Source organism: Protopterus annectens, chromosome 9.part0 (genome assembly GCF_019279795.1).
Source record: "Protopterus annectens isolate FY-2018-M chromosome 9.part0, PAN1.0, whole genome shotgun sequence".
NCBI classification, from domain to species: Eukaryota; Metazoa; Chordata; order Ceratodontiformes; family Protopteridae; genus Protopterus; species Protopterus annectens.
Window position 1 is genome coordinate 459,923,199 of NC_056743.1, and position 17,218 is coordinate 459,940,416.

General features: G+C 41.7%; 1 protein-coding gene across 2 annotated transcripts in view; it reads right to left on the minus strand.

Moving 5' to 3' along the window:
- Positions 1-17,218, minus strand: part of GPAT4 (glycerol-3-phosphate acyltransferase 4) — an 845,426-nt gene that overhangs the window by 313,592 nt on the left and 514,616 nt on the right. For both annotated transcript variants that reach the window (XM_044082998.1, XM_044082999.1), the window contains exon 6: positions 11,698-11,787. In XM_044082998.1, coding sequence (XP_043938933.1) covers positions 11,698-11,787 — 90 coding nt within the window. The remainder of the gene's footprint in view (positions 1-11,697; positions 11,788-17,218) is intronic.

The window sequence follows — 17,218 nt, forward strand, 5'->3', positions numbered from 1 at the left end:
CCATTCATGTGGATCTGTCATATTTCTGCTTAGGTTGTCTGCCAGCGTGTTTTCCTTGCCTGGCAGGAACTGTGCTTGGAGCTCGATTTGCAATTCCAGAGCCACGTTCCAAAGAGACATGGCTAGCCTGCATAGGGGGTATGACTGGGTTTCGCCCCGTTTGTTTATGTACCACATTACTGTGGTGTTGTCTGTCCTTTATCAATAGCTGGCCTGGATGCAGCAGGTCTTTGAAAGCTATAATAGCATTTATTACTGCTAGCATTTCCTTTTGATTGATGTGTAGGTGCTTTTCTTTTTGGGACCATTTGCCCTGAATGTACCGATCTGTCATGTGCGCCCCCCCAGGCGTAATCCGAGGCGTCTGTTGTGATGACTTGATTTGCTTGAGGCTTGCAGAATGGGAGACCTGTGTTTCTTTGGCATGCTTGAGCCCACCACAGAAATTCCTTTTGAAGACATGGAATCAGTGGTATTATTGTTTCCAAACTGTGGCTGTGTTGAGACCATAGGTTTTTTAGGTACCATTTAAGTTTCCTCATATGCAGCTTTGCACATGGGATTAGTAGGATGCAAGATGCCATGAATCCCAGAGCCTGCAGGATTTTCCTTGCAGTCAGCCTGGTGAAAGTTGCCAGTTTTCTGAAGTATTGAGTTAGTTGCCCTTGTTTCTATGGCGTGAGGTAGGCCATCTGGGTGTTTGTATCCAAGTTGGCACCCAGAAAAATTATTGTTTGAGAGGGTATTAGCCTTGATTTCTTTTTGTTGACTGTGTATCCCAGAGAATTCAACAACATTATTACAAAAGCCAGATGTTTCAGAAGTATGTGCTTGCTGTCCGCTTGGATCAGGCAGTCGTCCAAATATGGGTATATTTGTATCCCTTGAAGTCTGCAGTAGGCAATTACTGATGACAGGCATTTCGTGAACACTCTGGGTGCAGTAGATAAGCCAAAGGGCAATGCAGAGAATTGATAATGTGTTGAACCTGCAAGAAATCTGAGGTATCTTCTGCAATCTTGTCTGATTGGGACATGCAGGTATGCCTCCTTGAGGTCCAATGTTACCAGCAAAGACTCCTTTCCCAGCATGGGAAGAAGCTGCTGTAATGTGAGCATCTTGAATTTTGGCACGAGTAAAAATGTGTTTAGGATGGATAGGTCCAAAATAGGTCTCCAATCTTTGCCCTTCCTTGGTACCAGGAATAGTCTGGAATAAAAACCTTGACCCTGTTCTTGTGCAGGTACCTCTTGAATAGCTTTCATGTCCATGAGATCTGAAATTTGTTTTTGTGCCTCTGCCCTTTGATTGTGTGGCAGGTTTGGCATGCCTCTCATTTCTGGAAGGGTGTGAAAGTGGAATCTGTAGCCTCTGTCTATAATGTCCAGGATCCATTTGTCTTTGTGACAATATGCCAATTTTTCAAAATAATGTCAGTTTTCCGCCTAAAGGTGCTGCCATTTGAGCCTTGCTTGGCATGCAAAGGGGAAAGTCATTGGTTCTGCTTTCTGAATGGCTGTGAATTATCCTCACCACCTCTTTGTGTAGGTGCTTGCCATTGTCTGCCTCTAAACGATCCTTGAGATTGCCCTCTACCCTCGGCCTGCATCTACCTCTTTGGGGTCTGTCAGTGGCTGGAAAGGACCAATTTTTTGAAGGCCAATTTCTACTGAAACGTGGAGGTTGTACCTGTAGGAAATCTTTCACTGTTTGCACTGATTTTGCCTTTTCCTCCATTTTCTTTAATACCTCCTCAGCTTTAACACCAAACAATACATCTTTTTGCAGAGGTGCATCCAGTAATTTAGCTTTAACATGATCTGGTAAGGTTTGCTCTTTGAGCCAAGCATGTCTACGTATGACTGATCTTGTAACAGCAGCTCTACATGAGGCCTCTAAAGCATCAAAACCACATTGCAAGGTATGTTTACCCACTTGTTCTGCACTATGTAACAAATCCTGCAACTCCTTCAAGTCTGGTTGTTCAGGTAGTGACAGTTTGCTTTTCAACTGTGATAACAGAAGCTGTCGGTACTTTAACATATGGAACTGACAGTTTAATGCCCTCATGGTTAAGGTGGCCGAGGTGTATACCTTCTTCCCCCACCTTTCTAAAGCTCTGGAATCTCTCTCTGAAGGTAATGGATTTTTAGCAGTGGAGGCCTTAATCCCCTTGGAACCCTGTGAAATAGTTTCTGGGTCAGCCGCATGGCTTTTGTATAGAAATTGGTGTGAATCAGGAACCCGGTAATACCTATCAGGCTTGACTGGAGCTGGAGGTAAATAATCTGGGTTAAGGCAGGCCTCCAAATACACATCATCTAGTATGTCTAAGACAGGAGGTATAGCCAGAGGCCTGTGTTGAGGGAGCAAGAGGAAATCCCTAAGCCTTTTCTTGGAGTCTGAGTACTCTTGGCCTTCCCAGTGGAAGTGTTTCCTCAAGGTATGTAAGGTTTCCCCAAAAGAGTTATCCTCAGGGGGGAGACAGAGGGGATGGACTCCTCTGCATCAGAGTCTTCAAAAGGGGAGTATGAATGTTCCTGGTCTTCAGAATGTTCTGAAATAATGGAGGCCTGGTCCGAGGAAGGATTCTTCCTCCACTCTGGGCCTTTGGAGGGTTGAGAACCCCTGATAAGAGTAATCAAATCCTCAGCCATTTTGAGCATCTGCTTTTTAGGCATGGGGCCTTGAGAGGGGCCCTGTGGAGCTTGTCTTTTAGTATGCATGGCTGCTTTAGACTTAGTGAAAGCCTTGATGGAAAAAGAAGAGGAAAGCCTGAAGACACCTTGAGAGGAGGCAGGTTTGTCTAAACTCTGAGTTTCACCGCCAAGAGTGGCTTCGGTATCTGTAGTCGGGGTGTGGGCCGAAGAGCCTGCGACCTCGGGTACTGAAGACACCGCCAAAGAAGTGTCATCGGTAGTCAGGGGCTGCGTAGGCGCCTCACTGAGAACCGGACCACCTGTAGTCGACTTTGGCGTGGTGTCGGTAGAAGTCACGGACCTCGTATGTCGGTCCTTATCTTTGCGTCTTTTACTTAAAACTGGAGTCGGAGTATCCGACGACAATGTAATTAAACTTTTTGCCAAAATAGTGTTGGGCGAACTCCGCCAGACGCTTAATAGTGCGTCTGTTGAATGTAGCACAAAAACGACAGGCCGAGACGTCGTGGTCTGGGCCTAAGCAAGGAATGCAGAGGGAATGGAAATCCTTATGTGGTATTTGCTTCCCACATGAAATGCAATTATTAACTTTGTCTGACATCGGTCTGAGGCAAGAAAAGTTTCCCCAACGGGGTACTTAGCTTTCAAGAAGACTTCGGTTGAAAAATATTCGTAATCTCAGGAGCTGGCCGACCGGCACTTGCAAACTGCTTCTGCTTCGGGCACCGCGCGGCAAGAAAGACTGAAGAAAATGGCATCGGCTGGTTCTTTTATACCCGTCGCACTGACGTCAGGGAAGGAGCGACGACATCCGACGCTGGACCTAGACTTTGGAATTCCGCCGACCGAGGACCTGCCTGACGGCAGGAAAACCCATCTGTTATGACTGCAGCTGTATGCACGATGAACATCAAATGTGAAATAAATACATAAATTATAAAGAATTTGATTCTACTTTATTCAAATCTGTTACAAAAAATCTACAAGAGCTCCAAGTACTATCCTGACCCTGATTCTGTGTTTGGATATTAATTATGCATTCCTATCCAAGTAATCAAAGAAAGAAAGAAATAAAACTCCCCCATTTAGAGCTGAAATGACAGCATGAATTATATACTGAGGTCATGTGAAGAAAACATACCAAGCTACACAATTATTCCCATCTCCTACCTTTTTCAAAGGTGCAAAGAACAAAATCAACAGTTAAAACTGTGTGACCCCAGATAATGGTGGCTGACCATCAACCATGTCATCCATCCTGGTAACGTTTCTCGGCTTAACCCATCCTTACAGGCATCACCTAATAGTCTCCACTTTGACAACACAGTTAAAAAGGCTACTCACATGTGCTAGACAGTGATCCTATCTGTGATCCTGCATTTTTTGTATGCTTTTTCCCGCTATCTCTGCCAACCACTGAGCTGACCAAATTACACTTGAGCTCATCTGTTCCCCAGTGGTGGAGGATTCTGCCCAGCCCATTGGAGTGGGAGCTGTCCTCTGGGAGAAGCATTACTCAGGCAGCCTGGGGGGTTGTGCGTTTCTTCACTGGGATCCTGGCAATGAGGACAGTTTTACTTATTGACCTAATCCCTGTCCTGGACAGGGGAACATGTGACCCACATCACATAGGGGCCACAATGGCTTCCTTTAAGCTACTGCACACTCCTGTGCACTTGCTCAGCGAATGTTATTCATCCACTGTTAAGCTTGGTGTACCACACACCTGCTCCCACACTGAGAGACTGGATTCCTTCACAAAAGCACTGCTAAAACCCGCACACATCTCTGCCACCCCCTCCCCCCACAGAACTGTATATGCTCAGCCTCCCAGCCAGCTCTGTCAGGTGCCACAGTCACAACATGAACTTAGGGTGACAGTCTGGGCTCTATCACTCTATGCCATCAGAGATTGCCCTCTAATACCAGCAATTCTGTAATTCCTATTAACTCTAAAAACCTCTCTCATCCAATTTCAAATGGAACCCCATCAACAAGTTCAAGCCAAGTTCCATCCCAGGAGGCAGCCTTTCCAATGGATATCTTAATACATCTCAATTTGGCTGCACAGTGACACAATGGGTAGTGCTACTGTCTCACAGAAAGAGGTTCTCTGGTTAAATTCTTGGCTGGAGTGCTTTCTGTGCAGAGTCTGTATGTCCTTGTGTCTATGTGGGTTTTCTCTGTATGCTCCAGTTTCCTCCCAAATTCCAGACATCCAGTACATGGATTGGACACTCTAACCAAAAGTGAGCATGCATGTGTGTGTGGTTTGGAAGAAAAACTGCAGCAGGGTTAGCTACCCAGTAGTGTAATCATTAGGTCTAGATAATTGTCGCTGTTGAAGTGACACATCAAACTCATGTGCAAAAATGGGAAAAGGGGGCTGTTGGATGGATGAATCTCCATGCTCAAACCTGCTACCCCATTTCTATTCTTACTGACTATACTTAACAAATTTTATGTTCACTATTTATTCTTGTGTATAATGGCAGTATTCCAGTGTAGCCAGAACTTTTAGCCCATTAAATTACTTTTTTTGTTTATCCAAAATACTGTAGAATGTATTCAACTGTAACTCCTGCAACACTTACAGGACAAACTTATTGCAAATTCCCAGACTCTCAACATAGTTTTCAGACTTATCTAGGAAATTCCACCACTTCATGCAATGAAACATATAAACATCTGTCTATAATTAATAAGTTTTGGCCTACAAACTGATTATATCTGCGCATCTGTAAGTCAACTGTTATACGGCATACTAACGTACTTGAAGTTATGAGATCTCTTCTTGACGGCACTTTTTCACTGCACTGTTAGGACTAAATCAGAATAATGTGGAACCCACAAAAGAAGAAGATCAAAAGATTCAAGAGCATGCACAGAAATTTTACAAAACGTTCCAATACATGGACATGCATCTTACAACAACAGAATGACACCTTTAAATCAGTTATCCTGAAACAGAAGGATGAGAGGGAATTTAATCCTTATTTTATATAGACAGTAGTCACAGTAACTCTTCTGGGTAGCCTACCTGCCTTTGGGGCTGGAAGATCACAGAAGAATGTGGGTTCTACTCCCACACCAGGTAGTTGGATTAAATATCAAATACTGACAGTGCAGCATAAGGGGGTGCTGCACTCTGGAGTGTGCAATCCTTTGGAAGAAACATTAAACCATGGCCCCATCTGCCTGAGTGATTGGCAGCACACATGGCTGTAAAAGATCTCAGAGCACTTATTAAAAACAGTAGAGAAAGTTCTCCTGTGCCCTGGCCAAATTTCCCTTCTTAAGTATGAAAAACACCTAGGGTCTACGCTAAACAGACGACACTGGACTAGAGGGTCTAACCCAGTCAACAAAGTCTAAATATGGAGACAAACATATATAAAATCTATTTTAAGGATTTAAACTGTTATTGGCTTCATATGTATTTCATTAATTCTCTGATAACCCACTTAACCCAATTTAGGGTCATTAGGGACAAGAAGCTTATCCTGGAACTCACTGGGCACAAGGCAGTAGTAGTAATCCTGAACAGGACACCAACCCACTGAAGGGACAGACAGACACACACACCTACAGGCAACAGGGAGGATCACCATTTATCACAAAGGATGTGCCTGGGATGTGAAAGAAAACTACAGCTCACAAGGACACAGAAGGGGCGCCCACCTAAGAACAAAACCAGAAATTAAAGTGCTGGGGAGGTCGCAATTCTAATGGCTGTGCCTCTGTAATGCTTCGTATAAGATGCAGTTCTGTACAGCTTCAAATAAGCAAGTATCAATGAAATGCACCAAGGCTTTGTTTCAGTCCTACACTAGTCTAACAATGGACTCAGCACAAGGTATCAGCACTCATACTCAAGTATAAACTGACTGAATACACAGGTGAATGTACACTCCTGTAAATCCACTGTGTATTCCAGGTTGGTAGACAGAACTACACAGCCCCTTGCCAGTACAGAGAGTATCAAGTTATATGAACTAGGATGCCAAAATGGCAAGATGAAGCGAAGTCAACTCCTCCCTCTCTAAAAATTAATTTAAATTAGGCCCAAGACAGACTCAAACATCTAAAAACCTTAAATAAGCCATCTCCAACACAGACCGGTCCCTCATATTAAAGCTAAACCATAACCTTGTAGAAGAAACTCTCACCAGTACACTCAGATCCCTCCAGGACACAGTTCTTCCCTATAATTTCTTGACTCTATAAACCAAAGCAAAATAATTGGCTAACTCCCGAACAGAAAATCCATTTTTAAACTTAACAGATGATGCATGGCAAGCATGGAAAAACAACCCCTTTCTTACCAACAGGGAATAATACACCCAACCTAGAAACTTCACAAAACAGGCAACACAATGACACAAAGGCCAGCATATAAAAACATTCCAAAATGCATTAGCTAAATGATCAAAACATCTGCAAAGAAGTAAATTGATTCACAGAAAGGAATACTGAAACAACTCCCGAAAAGCAACTCCAACATTTTCTCTCTGACTTCCTCTCTTGCGTTTGCCAGCCTATTCTCTCTCTGACTTCTTCTCTTCAGTTTTCCAGCCTACGCTCCCTCTCACTAACCCTCATCACCCCCTCTCCCAATCCTCTCTCAAAATTACCCATTTGTCCTATACAAATCAAAATAAGAGACTTGGAACCTAAAAAACTGACAGCCAATCAGGTACAAATGGTCTCTATCCCTGATTCATATACCACTGCAGGGACTTCCTCACAACACATCTTCAATCTCTACCCAACACAAAATGTCATGAAAATATAAAGAAAATAACCATCATCAAAAAGCCCAAACTCAAAGCAATCTAACCTCATAAAAACTTCTTTCCTAACTCTAGCTAAACTGCTTGAAAAATGCATCAATGTTCAACTCACCCAAAACATTATTACCTACAACCTCCTCTCCCATCAACAACATGGGTTCTGGTCCAAAACATCCTCCACTATCATCTACTACAAACAGGCTTAAGTCCTGAATTCCTACCTTAGCTTCAAACTACCCAACCAACTGCCACTTCTCGGTCAAAATTCATACCTCATCAGTCAGCCTTCAACAAGGTATACAAGGTTCCATATTTGCTCATTTACTTATTCTCCATCTTTATAAATAAATTTCCCCTTGTCCTACCTCATCTCCCCCTCCTACTTTATGCAAACAACATGGTATTGTTTCACACAAATAACTCTGTACCCAAACTCCAAAAAAAGATATGCAAGCAGATTTCCCAATAGCGCGCCAAGAAAAAACCCCCTCTCAATTCCCACAAAACCAAAACTATGTTTTTGTTAATTTGCTGTTTGGTGCAAAAAACTCTAAATATCTATGACCATGACCCCCACCAGCGTGCGCATGCACACACACACACACACACACACACACACACACACACACACACACACACACACACACACACACACACACACACACAGAGAAAACACCATCTCTTGTAAATACCTGGTATTTAACTCGATACCTCCCTTAACTTCTTCCACCTTAAAACCAACTCACTTTCTCCCCTACACTGGGTCAATAAAAACTCCCCACTTCTTACCAAAACCTCCAAAACAGCCATAGACAAAGACATTCTATTCTCACAGTCTGAATACAGAAAAAAATGAGAAAAGGCAGACCACCACGGCACGTCAAACCAATAGTCCAAAGTTGTTAAGATGACCTTTAGCTGCGTGTCAACTTGTCATTTTCCCAAAATCTGAAAATCTCCTCCTACTCATAGCTTGACCATCAAAAACAAGGTCCACACATATTCAAACAATAACTAATAGAAACTAAAGATTTATCACAGTCCCCTAAAAATCACCACCACTGTAAAATGCAGAAAAAAGCGCTACCTGTTCAGCAAAGGGTTGACATTCTCCTAGGATTCCAACTATTTATAACCCTGGTAAACCAGATCTTCTCTCCCCTAGCAGCTAAGGTAATTAGACAATTTTCCTCTTACAGCCTCAGAAACCATGACCTCCTCTGCTCTATTACTGCAGTCCCCCTGAAATTAAACTCCATTTGATAGATTACCGCTTCTCTATGCTAGGTCCCAAACTCAGAGAAAGTATTCCTCCAGAAATAAAAGACACCTCATCTTATCATACACTTAAGTCTCAACTGAAGGCCTACCTCCTCTCATCAGCCAAATGTCACTGCTTCTCTTCAACCAAATCACCTAACAAGAGCTACATCAGCTCTGCCTTTCTCCTACTAGCAACATTCTCACTGTATATCTCATGTGACAGGTTTTACTGCGCTAATTTAACGCTCCCATAATCTTCTACTTAATATAACGTCTCCTTCCAACTACTCAAACTTCTTCACTTCACTGATCTATTTGATCATTTCCAATTAGACAACACACATCTGTAATCATCACACAGGACACCTCACTTTCAAAATGAGATTTGCCTTTATTCATATTCATTGTAAATAACGTAATACTACAATTGTATATACTCAATTACATTTTTATCTAACAACTGTATTTCAGAGTTGTTTATTTTAATTATACCCTTGAGCTCGCTCACTAAAGGCAGTACTGGCTTTCTTTGTATTCCTGCGCTGAGACAAACTGGCCAAGTTTGATTAGTGCTCTTCCTGGGTAAACAAATCTTGAATGAATAAAGAAAGATGGCATCAGCAATGCTGTGCTTACATAAGCGGAAATCAAACTGAACCAGAAGACAGGCAGCAAGAGTGATGCTACCTTCACACGAGGAAACTTTCAGCTTCCTGAAAAAAATAAAAAAGACTAGATGAAGGATAACAGACTTCCCCAAAGAAAAACAGGCTTGTGCTTCACAACTGCCTCCAGAGGCTGTACAACTAAAGAAAAAAAAAACTGCAGTCACAAGAAGACTGATAGGAAGACGCGTCTGGAGTAACATTCGTAACACAGACATAAGGAGTGGCTCCAGAGTGGGTTTTATTCCCTGTATCTTCTTACTAAACATTCTTACTTCTGAATCACTGCAACAAAAAAGTCACTCCCATGTCCATCTAATATGTGGTCTCATAATTCTAACATTCAGAATTCTAGGACTTCAAAAAAATCAAGAAGGTAATAAAGATGATATGGGAGTCAAAAGAAAGGTCCAGCTGCCAATGGTAAATGGAGGTGCCTGTTCTATCAACCAGGCATCCAAAAGCAGATAAATACTTGGATGATGCCACTTGTTGGAGGACAATGACCTGTCTGGTGAGGGAGCAAAGAGCATCAAAGATCCAATGAGCATTAAAGCCGAGTCAAGCTTAGGTGGCTTAAATCTCTGGGTCCTTTACATTTTGCCTTTCATGCTCCTGTCTGGGGTCAGTGGAAAGTTCAAACCTTGGATCTTGTGCACGGCTTTATATACTGGGCTTTGATAAGAGTCTCAAACTGCTCTACTTAATGCTGGCAGGTCACAATGTTGAAAAGCTGCCAGTTCTATACCCTACAACACTGTAAACTGGACCCAAATAAAAATCAGTGATCATGAAGGCCTTGACTCATTTTGTAGCTTAGGCTTCTTCATCACTAAGCCTGGGAACTTTATAAAATACACATTGGAAGAAGATCCAAACTATACAAGTAGCTAGAAAGAACAAGAGCTGATGTGGCAGATGGACAGACACCATGCACGGACAAAAAGAGAAGCAAGAGAGCTTGACATTTTCAGAAAGTCACATGAAAGGACACATACGAAATTATCCAATACTGCAAACACATCCAAAAGCTCTCCTCTAAGTAAGAGCAGGTACAGAGAGGAAATAAAAATAAATACTAAAACTTTGAGGGACTCTGCAGATTTTCTTAAGCCAAATGTCACACACACAGTCCAAAAACCAAATACTGTAAGAAACTTTCCACCAGGTTTTTCTCAGTGGAATAACTATACAAAAAAACTCCCCAGTTTTGAAGCACTAAATCAAGTAAAAAAATCTAATCCAGGACATGTTGAATTAGCAGTTCCTTTATTAGTAAGCACAGATGAGCAATCTATCAGACTTAATGGTTAATACATTTAACAACAATTAAATAGCAGCTGAAGTGGGAGTGGTAAAGTTTCTGCTGTAAATACAGATCAGTCCAGCTAACTGCTACTTAATTAAGTGTTCTTAAATGTATTAACCATTAAGTCTGATGGATCACTCGTCTCTGCTTACTAATAAAGGAACTGCAAATTCAACATATCCTGGATTGGATTTTCTATTGATTTACTAAGTTTAAGAGATTTATCTGAGTAGACAGCTTAGTTTTTTTATTTTTTTTTTAAGTTTAATAACAGTTAATACCAGTATTAGGTTGATATTGTTTCAAATCTGGGGAATATTTTTGTAGTTACTCCACTGACAACACCTGGTGGAAGTTTTCTTACAGTATATATTTTTTTTGTTTGAAATAAAAAACAAACACATCGTACTCAGTGTAGTTCCCTGAAGGGGGGGGGGGGGGGCAAGGACAAGAAAAATAACTTTATGTACAGAAAGTGGTATTTTTATGCAGGCTTTTAAGGAAAAGGAAGGCCATAAGACTGGACAAGAGCCCACAAAAAAATGAACCAGAACACAAAATGCTCACTTGATGAAGGAATGGAGGCAAGACGGTGACAACCTGTCATCAGCTGTTTGACACTGTAGAAAGCACCATAAGAAAATAAGACATGAACTACATAAACCACAAAGGCCAGTTGGGGAAAGTTTGTGAATTCAGAAGCAGCAGAATTGATGCAGTTAAACTACAAAGTCCACCGCTCCACAGTTTAATAGATACCATCTGGAGTACAAGATGAAAACACAGATCCCAAAACACTGTCCTAACTTCATGAAGATCCATCTGTAATTTATGAAGAAAGCTGAAATCCAACAAAGTACAACACCAAAAAGGAGAACCATAATTTCTGGTTCGAGTGTATCACTAAAAGAAGTCACTTTCATAAGATTTACAAAAGCTATACGTTTCTACTGATACAACAATAAAAACAGCTCAAAAACGGAGGTGCCAAAATAAAACCATCTTACCTGTTGTAGTACGTTATGATAGCAGTAAGAGCCCGCACACAGATTCGGTAACACATCAAGTGAATATGTTTACTAAGAAAATCTTTCCACCTGCAACGGCAAAAAGAAGTATAAAAAGATTGCAAAACCCATTAAAAATATCTGCTTGTAGACAACAGCTCAATGGTATAATAACTGAGTGGGGGGGTGTCCTAACTTCACTCGAGTCTTAGGAACAAAAAGTGACTGCAGCATTTTGCATCTTGAGCTGTCTAAACAAAACTTCTCCCAGAGTTAACTACTCAGAGCACACTGTACATATATCCATCCATCCACAACCCCTTTTTCCTCATTTTTGAACATGGAGTCATGGTATCACTTCAACAGCGATAATAATCTAGAGCCAAGGTTCACACTGCCAGGTGGCTAGCCCTGCCATGGCTGTTCTTCCACATCTCTCTCTCTCTCACACACACACACACACACACACACACACACACACACACACACACACACACAGACACACATACAGACACACACATGTACACCTGTGGTCAATTTACAGTGTCCAATCCACCTACTGCATGTTTCTGGAACTAGACTTCCATGATATGACAAGTGTTTAGGCTCATTAATGGTCTTTGGAGTCTATGCCCGGTAACTATTTAGGAACCTATGAATACTGTGCAGGTTTCACAGAGGGAACACTTAAGATCAGTGTATCAAGTTGTTTTGGCAGTTAACAAGCATTTGTTGGCGCCACATAAACACTGCAGCAGTAAGACAGAAGCAATAAAAGAGTAGTCTGAGTGAAGTTAATTATTAGAAGTACTTACGACATTTTGTAAAAAATGAATGTGTGCTAATAACTCTGTTGTGCACATTATAGGGATTTCAGTATCATACATCACAACAACTGCTGCAGTTTGTTTTTCCTTATTGTCTTAGTTCATTTTTAGAAATGCTAGGATATGTGAATGAAGCCACTCAAATGAAAAAAGGGAAATAAAATAAGAAAGAAATACTTCAAATTTAAATCAAGAGTAACATTAAATACTGAACACTATTAGGGCATCCATCGGACTACAATGTAAACTGAATCTCAAATAGCTAGCACTATTTTAAATTCCAGGAATTATGCTAGTGACAGCTAATAACTCACTGTAAAATTGTGCACTTAAAACAGAAAGGTATTGATTTCTCTCAACCTCATGAATAGCAGAGTACTACGGTGACGCAAACTTGCTTCAACAAGGGAAGGTGCGGGATTTTAGTACCAAAGGGGGCATTGTCTAGTGGAACCAGATGAGGTGTACATTACAACACTTTTGGTATGTTCAGACAGATGCTCATGGGTCTCTATGTGGTAGTGTTAGCGTGATGGACCACCTACAGAATATTACAGTGTGCTCAATCCCCTGGAACTAGTGTGGTTCTTCCTCTTCAAAACTGTCAACGTCCGGGTTAAAGAAAAAACCTTGTCATGGCTGCCACACGTTCTGTCCAATTCCTCAGCTCCAAGACCAGCCACTGGAGAAAGAAATGAGGCTCTCAAGTGGAGGGAGGAACCAAAAATGTATTAAAAAGTCAAAATGTAGCTGCTACTTTGGACTTTGAAGCTAAGCACCTGATACATACTTTTTAGGAAACTGTTCCAGTGCAATTCCCTGAACATTCCATAAAAAAATGTCAAACACTTTTTGAGATACAGCCCTTTCTAGACAGTGACCAGAAAGTGCCCCAAAGAGCTGACAATAGAGGCCATGCCCTTCCTTAGAAAAGTCAGAAATTATAAAAGGAAACCCTCTGCCACACATCATGTGCAGGCATGTACCAGGATCCATTGCCTTGGGCAATGTGTTAACATTACAGCAGGCCATATTGAAGTCTGCTGTACAGGCTGTGGTAAGGGTTTTAGAAAGCTGTTCTTAGATCTCACACTCAAGAAGGGATGGAAACTTTTCACTGTAAATAGCTAGAATCTGGACAACTGTGACAAACAGATAAGGGATGCATGAGTGACGTATCCACCATGTTCAAAGCCTTAGACTACTTATCAGGCAGCGAGCTGGAAGTGCTATGGGACTTGTGCTGGACCTCTGGTATCATGCAAGAGATGGTTCTAGGATGTTTAGAGAGGATTTCAGTCCACTTAGCATGAGGAAGTGGGCTCGTGAATGATATCCACCTTCTTGGATGCATTATCCAGATTCTTCTGTGCAGAGTGCAAAGATAACAACCCTTCAGTAAGGCTACTATGGACTGGATAATCCAATACTCTTACTGGGTCTTCTCCAGATATTTGCTGAGGCATTTCTGGGTAAAAGGGGGTGGGGGGGACACTAGTCCAAAGAAGACTTCATCAACCTCAAGGTCTCCCTATCTGACTCAAATATGACAACTTCTTGGTCTTTCTCAGAACACAGAAGGTGAACAGGATCCTTCTGTACGTCTAGCTCTGGGGTATGCTGGACCCATGCTAACCAGACAAATATGAGGTCAAGCAACAAAACAAGAGGTCAGTTAACAGAGCAAGTGTGCTCGGGGCCATAAGCAGCAAAACTGGTTTTGGGACTGGGGAGGTCTGACACAGTTTGGCACTGGCATCAGCACAAGTTTGCTGAACATGCCCTCCTAAAAGGAACGATCCCAGCAGTCACGTAATCTAACATCTGGGGGTCTATTCCAGGAATCCTGCTAGTACAGATGAACAACAGACAAAAGGAGTCCTCAGTCCAGAGTCCTACCACCAACCATGAGATGAGTACTCAAAAGGGCTGGTCAATGGGTGAAGGCCAGTTGCAAGCAAGGTCAATCCATGCAACCATGAATAGTGCTAGCTGATATCTTGGGATTCCCCACTCCCCCCGAAGGTCATCATCAGATGCAACTTTCATGGACCTGTCAATGAAAGAAAGGTAAAAGCGGAGATCTTTACTTGTCCATTGGGAGTTAGAGATAAGAGCACTGCAAGGTCACCTCAGAGAAGGCCATACCTCCAAGAATACTAGTATGACCTGTGTCTGCTCTGTCTTCTGCCTTCTGTCAGTGCTATGGCACCAGTGTGGTATCATTTGATGGACACTCCTGACAATCTCTCTGGGTGGCAGCTATCTTGACAAGAAATGGGTAGACCTGCAACTTCTCCCACCTGTGCCTTGAGATGGCCAGATAAAAGTGTTGTTACTTAAAACAGTTCTTAATAACATTCTCTTCCCTCAAGGTATAAAGGCCCTACTGGTGTGGGTTTTGGCTCACAATCTGACCACACATACATTCACTGGCTTCTACTTTATCAACAAGTACCATGGAATTTTTTCCCCCCAAGATGAATGCAAGATATATCCAAAAAGTGCACATGGAAGGAAAAAAACTCAGAACTGGGCAAGGGCACATACCCTTTGCTATACGTTTTCTGACAAAGCCACTCTGTAGTGGCTGAAACACATAGGAACAGAATTGCAATCTCTGCTATTTTTAAATACTGAAGTTTCTTGTTTAATAACCCATGAAGGTCACCATTTAAATCACTGTATAACTATGTATTAATTTTTTTGTTGTTTTGTCACTATCCCCTTGCTGTTTACTAGCAGTATGGCTCCCACCACTTAGTCAACGGATATTGGATTTGGAAGTCTAAATGGTCTTTCACTTTGCCTTCTGCCCAGTGATCCTACCTGTCCCATTATCATCGATTTTCACCAGTTATCTAGTGATGGTATCACAGAGTGGGAGGGGGGGGCAGACAGGATTTGAGGTCTGCCTAGACAGTTCATATGGGAGTGCATCTCAGTTATGGTTACTGTGGCCACCACAGATAAATCATGCCACAGTCAGTATTTTTCCTGTTTGTGCCCAGTATCCAGGGAGCCAATTTAGCAACGTCTTCAGATACAGCAAATGCACAGGTCTGCAAACCCAGCACAGGCAATGTTATTCAATGACAAGTCAATTCACAACAAGACTGAGACCGCTTAAGATCGGTTTCAGCCTGTTGTAGGGAGCTGACCTGACCCTTACTATGGAGACTTGGCTGGATAAGATATTACTTCATCCCTCATTTGACTGTGGCCATATCACCAGGGCTATGGGATACTCAGTGCCACAGGTGGGATAATATCAGAATGTATGCGTGCTCACTATCCCTCTGTTTTACATACAGTTCTGAAATGTCTCATACCAATAATGAGTTCACAACTCTTCTGAACACGTGCTAAGCTAAGAAACAAATTACACAATTCTCCTTCTACAATGTCCATCAATATACAGGTATATGTCAAAGAGGATACCGCTGCTCTGGGACAGATTCTCCCATCCATGTAAAATAAAGTTCATCCCTGTTCTCGTAAAAACACAAATTGGAGCTATGTATGGCAAATGGAAAATTTACCCCAGTACTGCCCCCTGTACTACTAATGAACAGAGGCAGCTCTTAAATGAATTATCCCTCTCAAAATTTCTATGGTATGATCCCAGTTATTCTCACTCAGGGTAATACATAATTATTGACCATGGGATGGGTAAGGCCAATGTAACACCAAATGAGATACATTAATTCAAGCACCAAAAGAGAAACTGGCTAGGCTTTAAAATGGCCCACAATGGCAACTAGTCTACTACTTACCAATGAACTACCAAGATATGCAAAGACTTCCGCAAGCGTCTGCAGAATTCCTAATCGAAATTCTCCCAACTCACCCAAGGTGAGTGCTCTTAGTAGACTATCATCATAGGTTCAGGAGAAACCTTTTGAAAACACCCATGAGTTCCTTCAACTTAAGGAGGGACACACCTCTTCTGACTCTCACCTAAGACAGCATACTTTATGATGTTGTCATCAGAAATCTTACAATGAATAATACAGTGTGTACTGGTCTGAACAGTGTCTGATCCATTTCAGCCTAGGGACTGATTTGTTGTAATCTAATTAAGGGATATGACAATATGATTTGATTCCCTCATTGGAAAAATGCTTGCAAGACAGAAATACCATAAATGAGACTCACTAGTTCTGGAATATAACCAGTCAGTTTCTGGTGATTTAGATCACCCTGCTCTTCTTCATACTTGTCCCATGTCTGCTGATACCAAGTCCATGGTGTTATGACCAAGATCTTCACATACTATAAATGCAGGGACACAGCATAGACAGCAAATTGAAGAGGCACCTCCTCACAGACAAGCCTGCATTGGCCACTGTGTACCATTCTGAGATCTTCAAAAAAATGTGTGTGTGTGTGTGTGTATATATATATATATATATATATATATATATATATATATATATATATATATAAATATAATTTTTTCTATCACGGGATGTCTGCATCACATGATTATCTGGAAGCTCTCTTTTGAATAACTGGATGGTTCTATAGTCTAGCCTTTCTTCAGAAGATTACACAGTGAATGCAAGATTTTTGCAGAAAATGTGATCTCAACTGGCTCATTACAGGCTAGTGATGCCTCCAGAAGTTTCTGTAGTTATATCCTAATGACAACCACTAGGCATCAAATATCGCTTTTTCTTGCCTGCATTAAT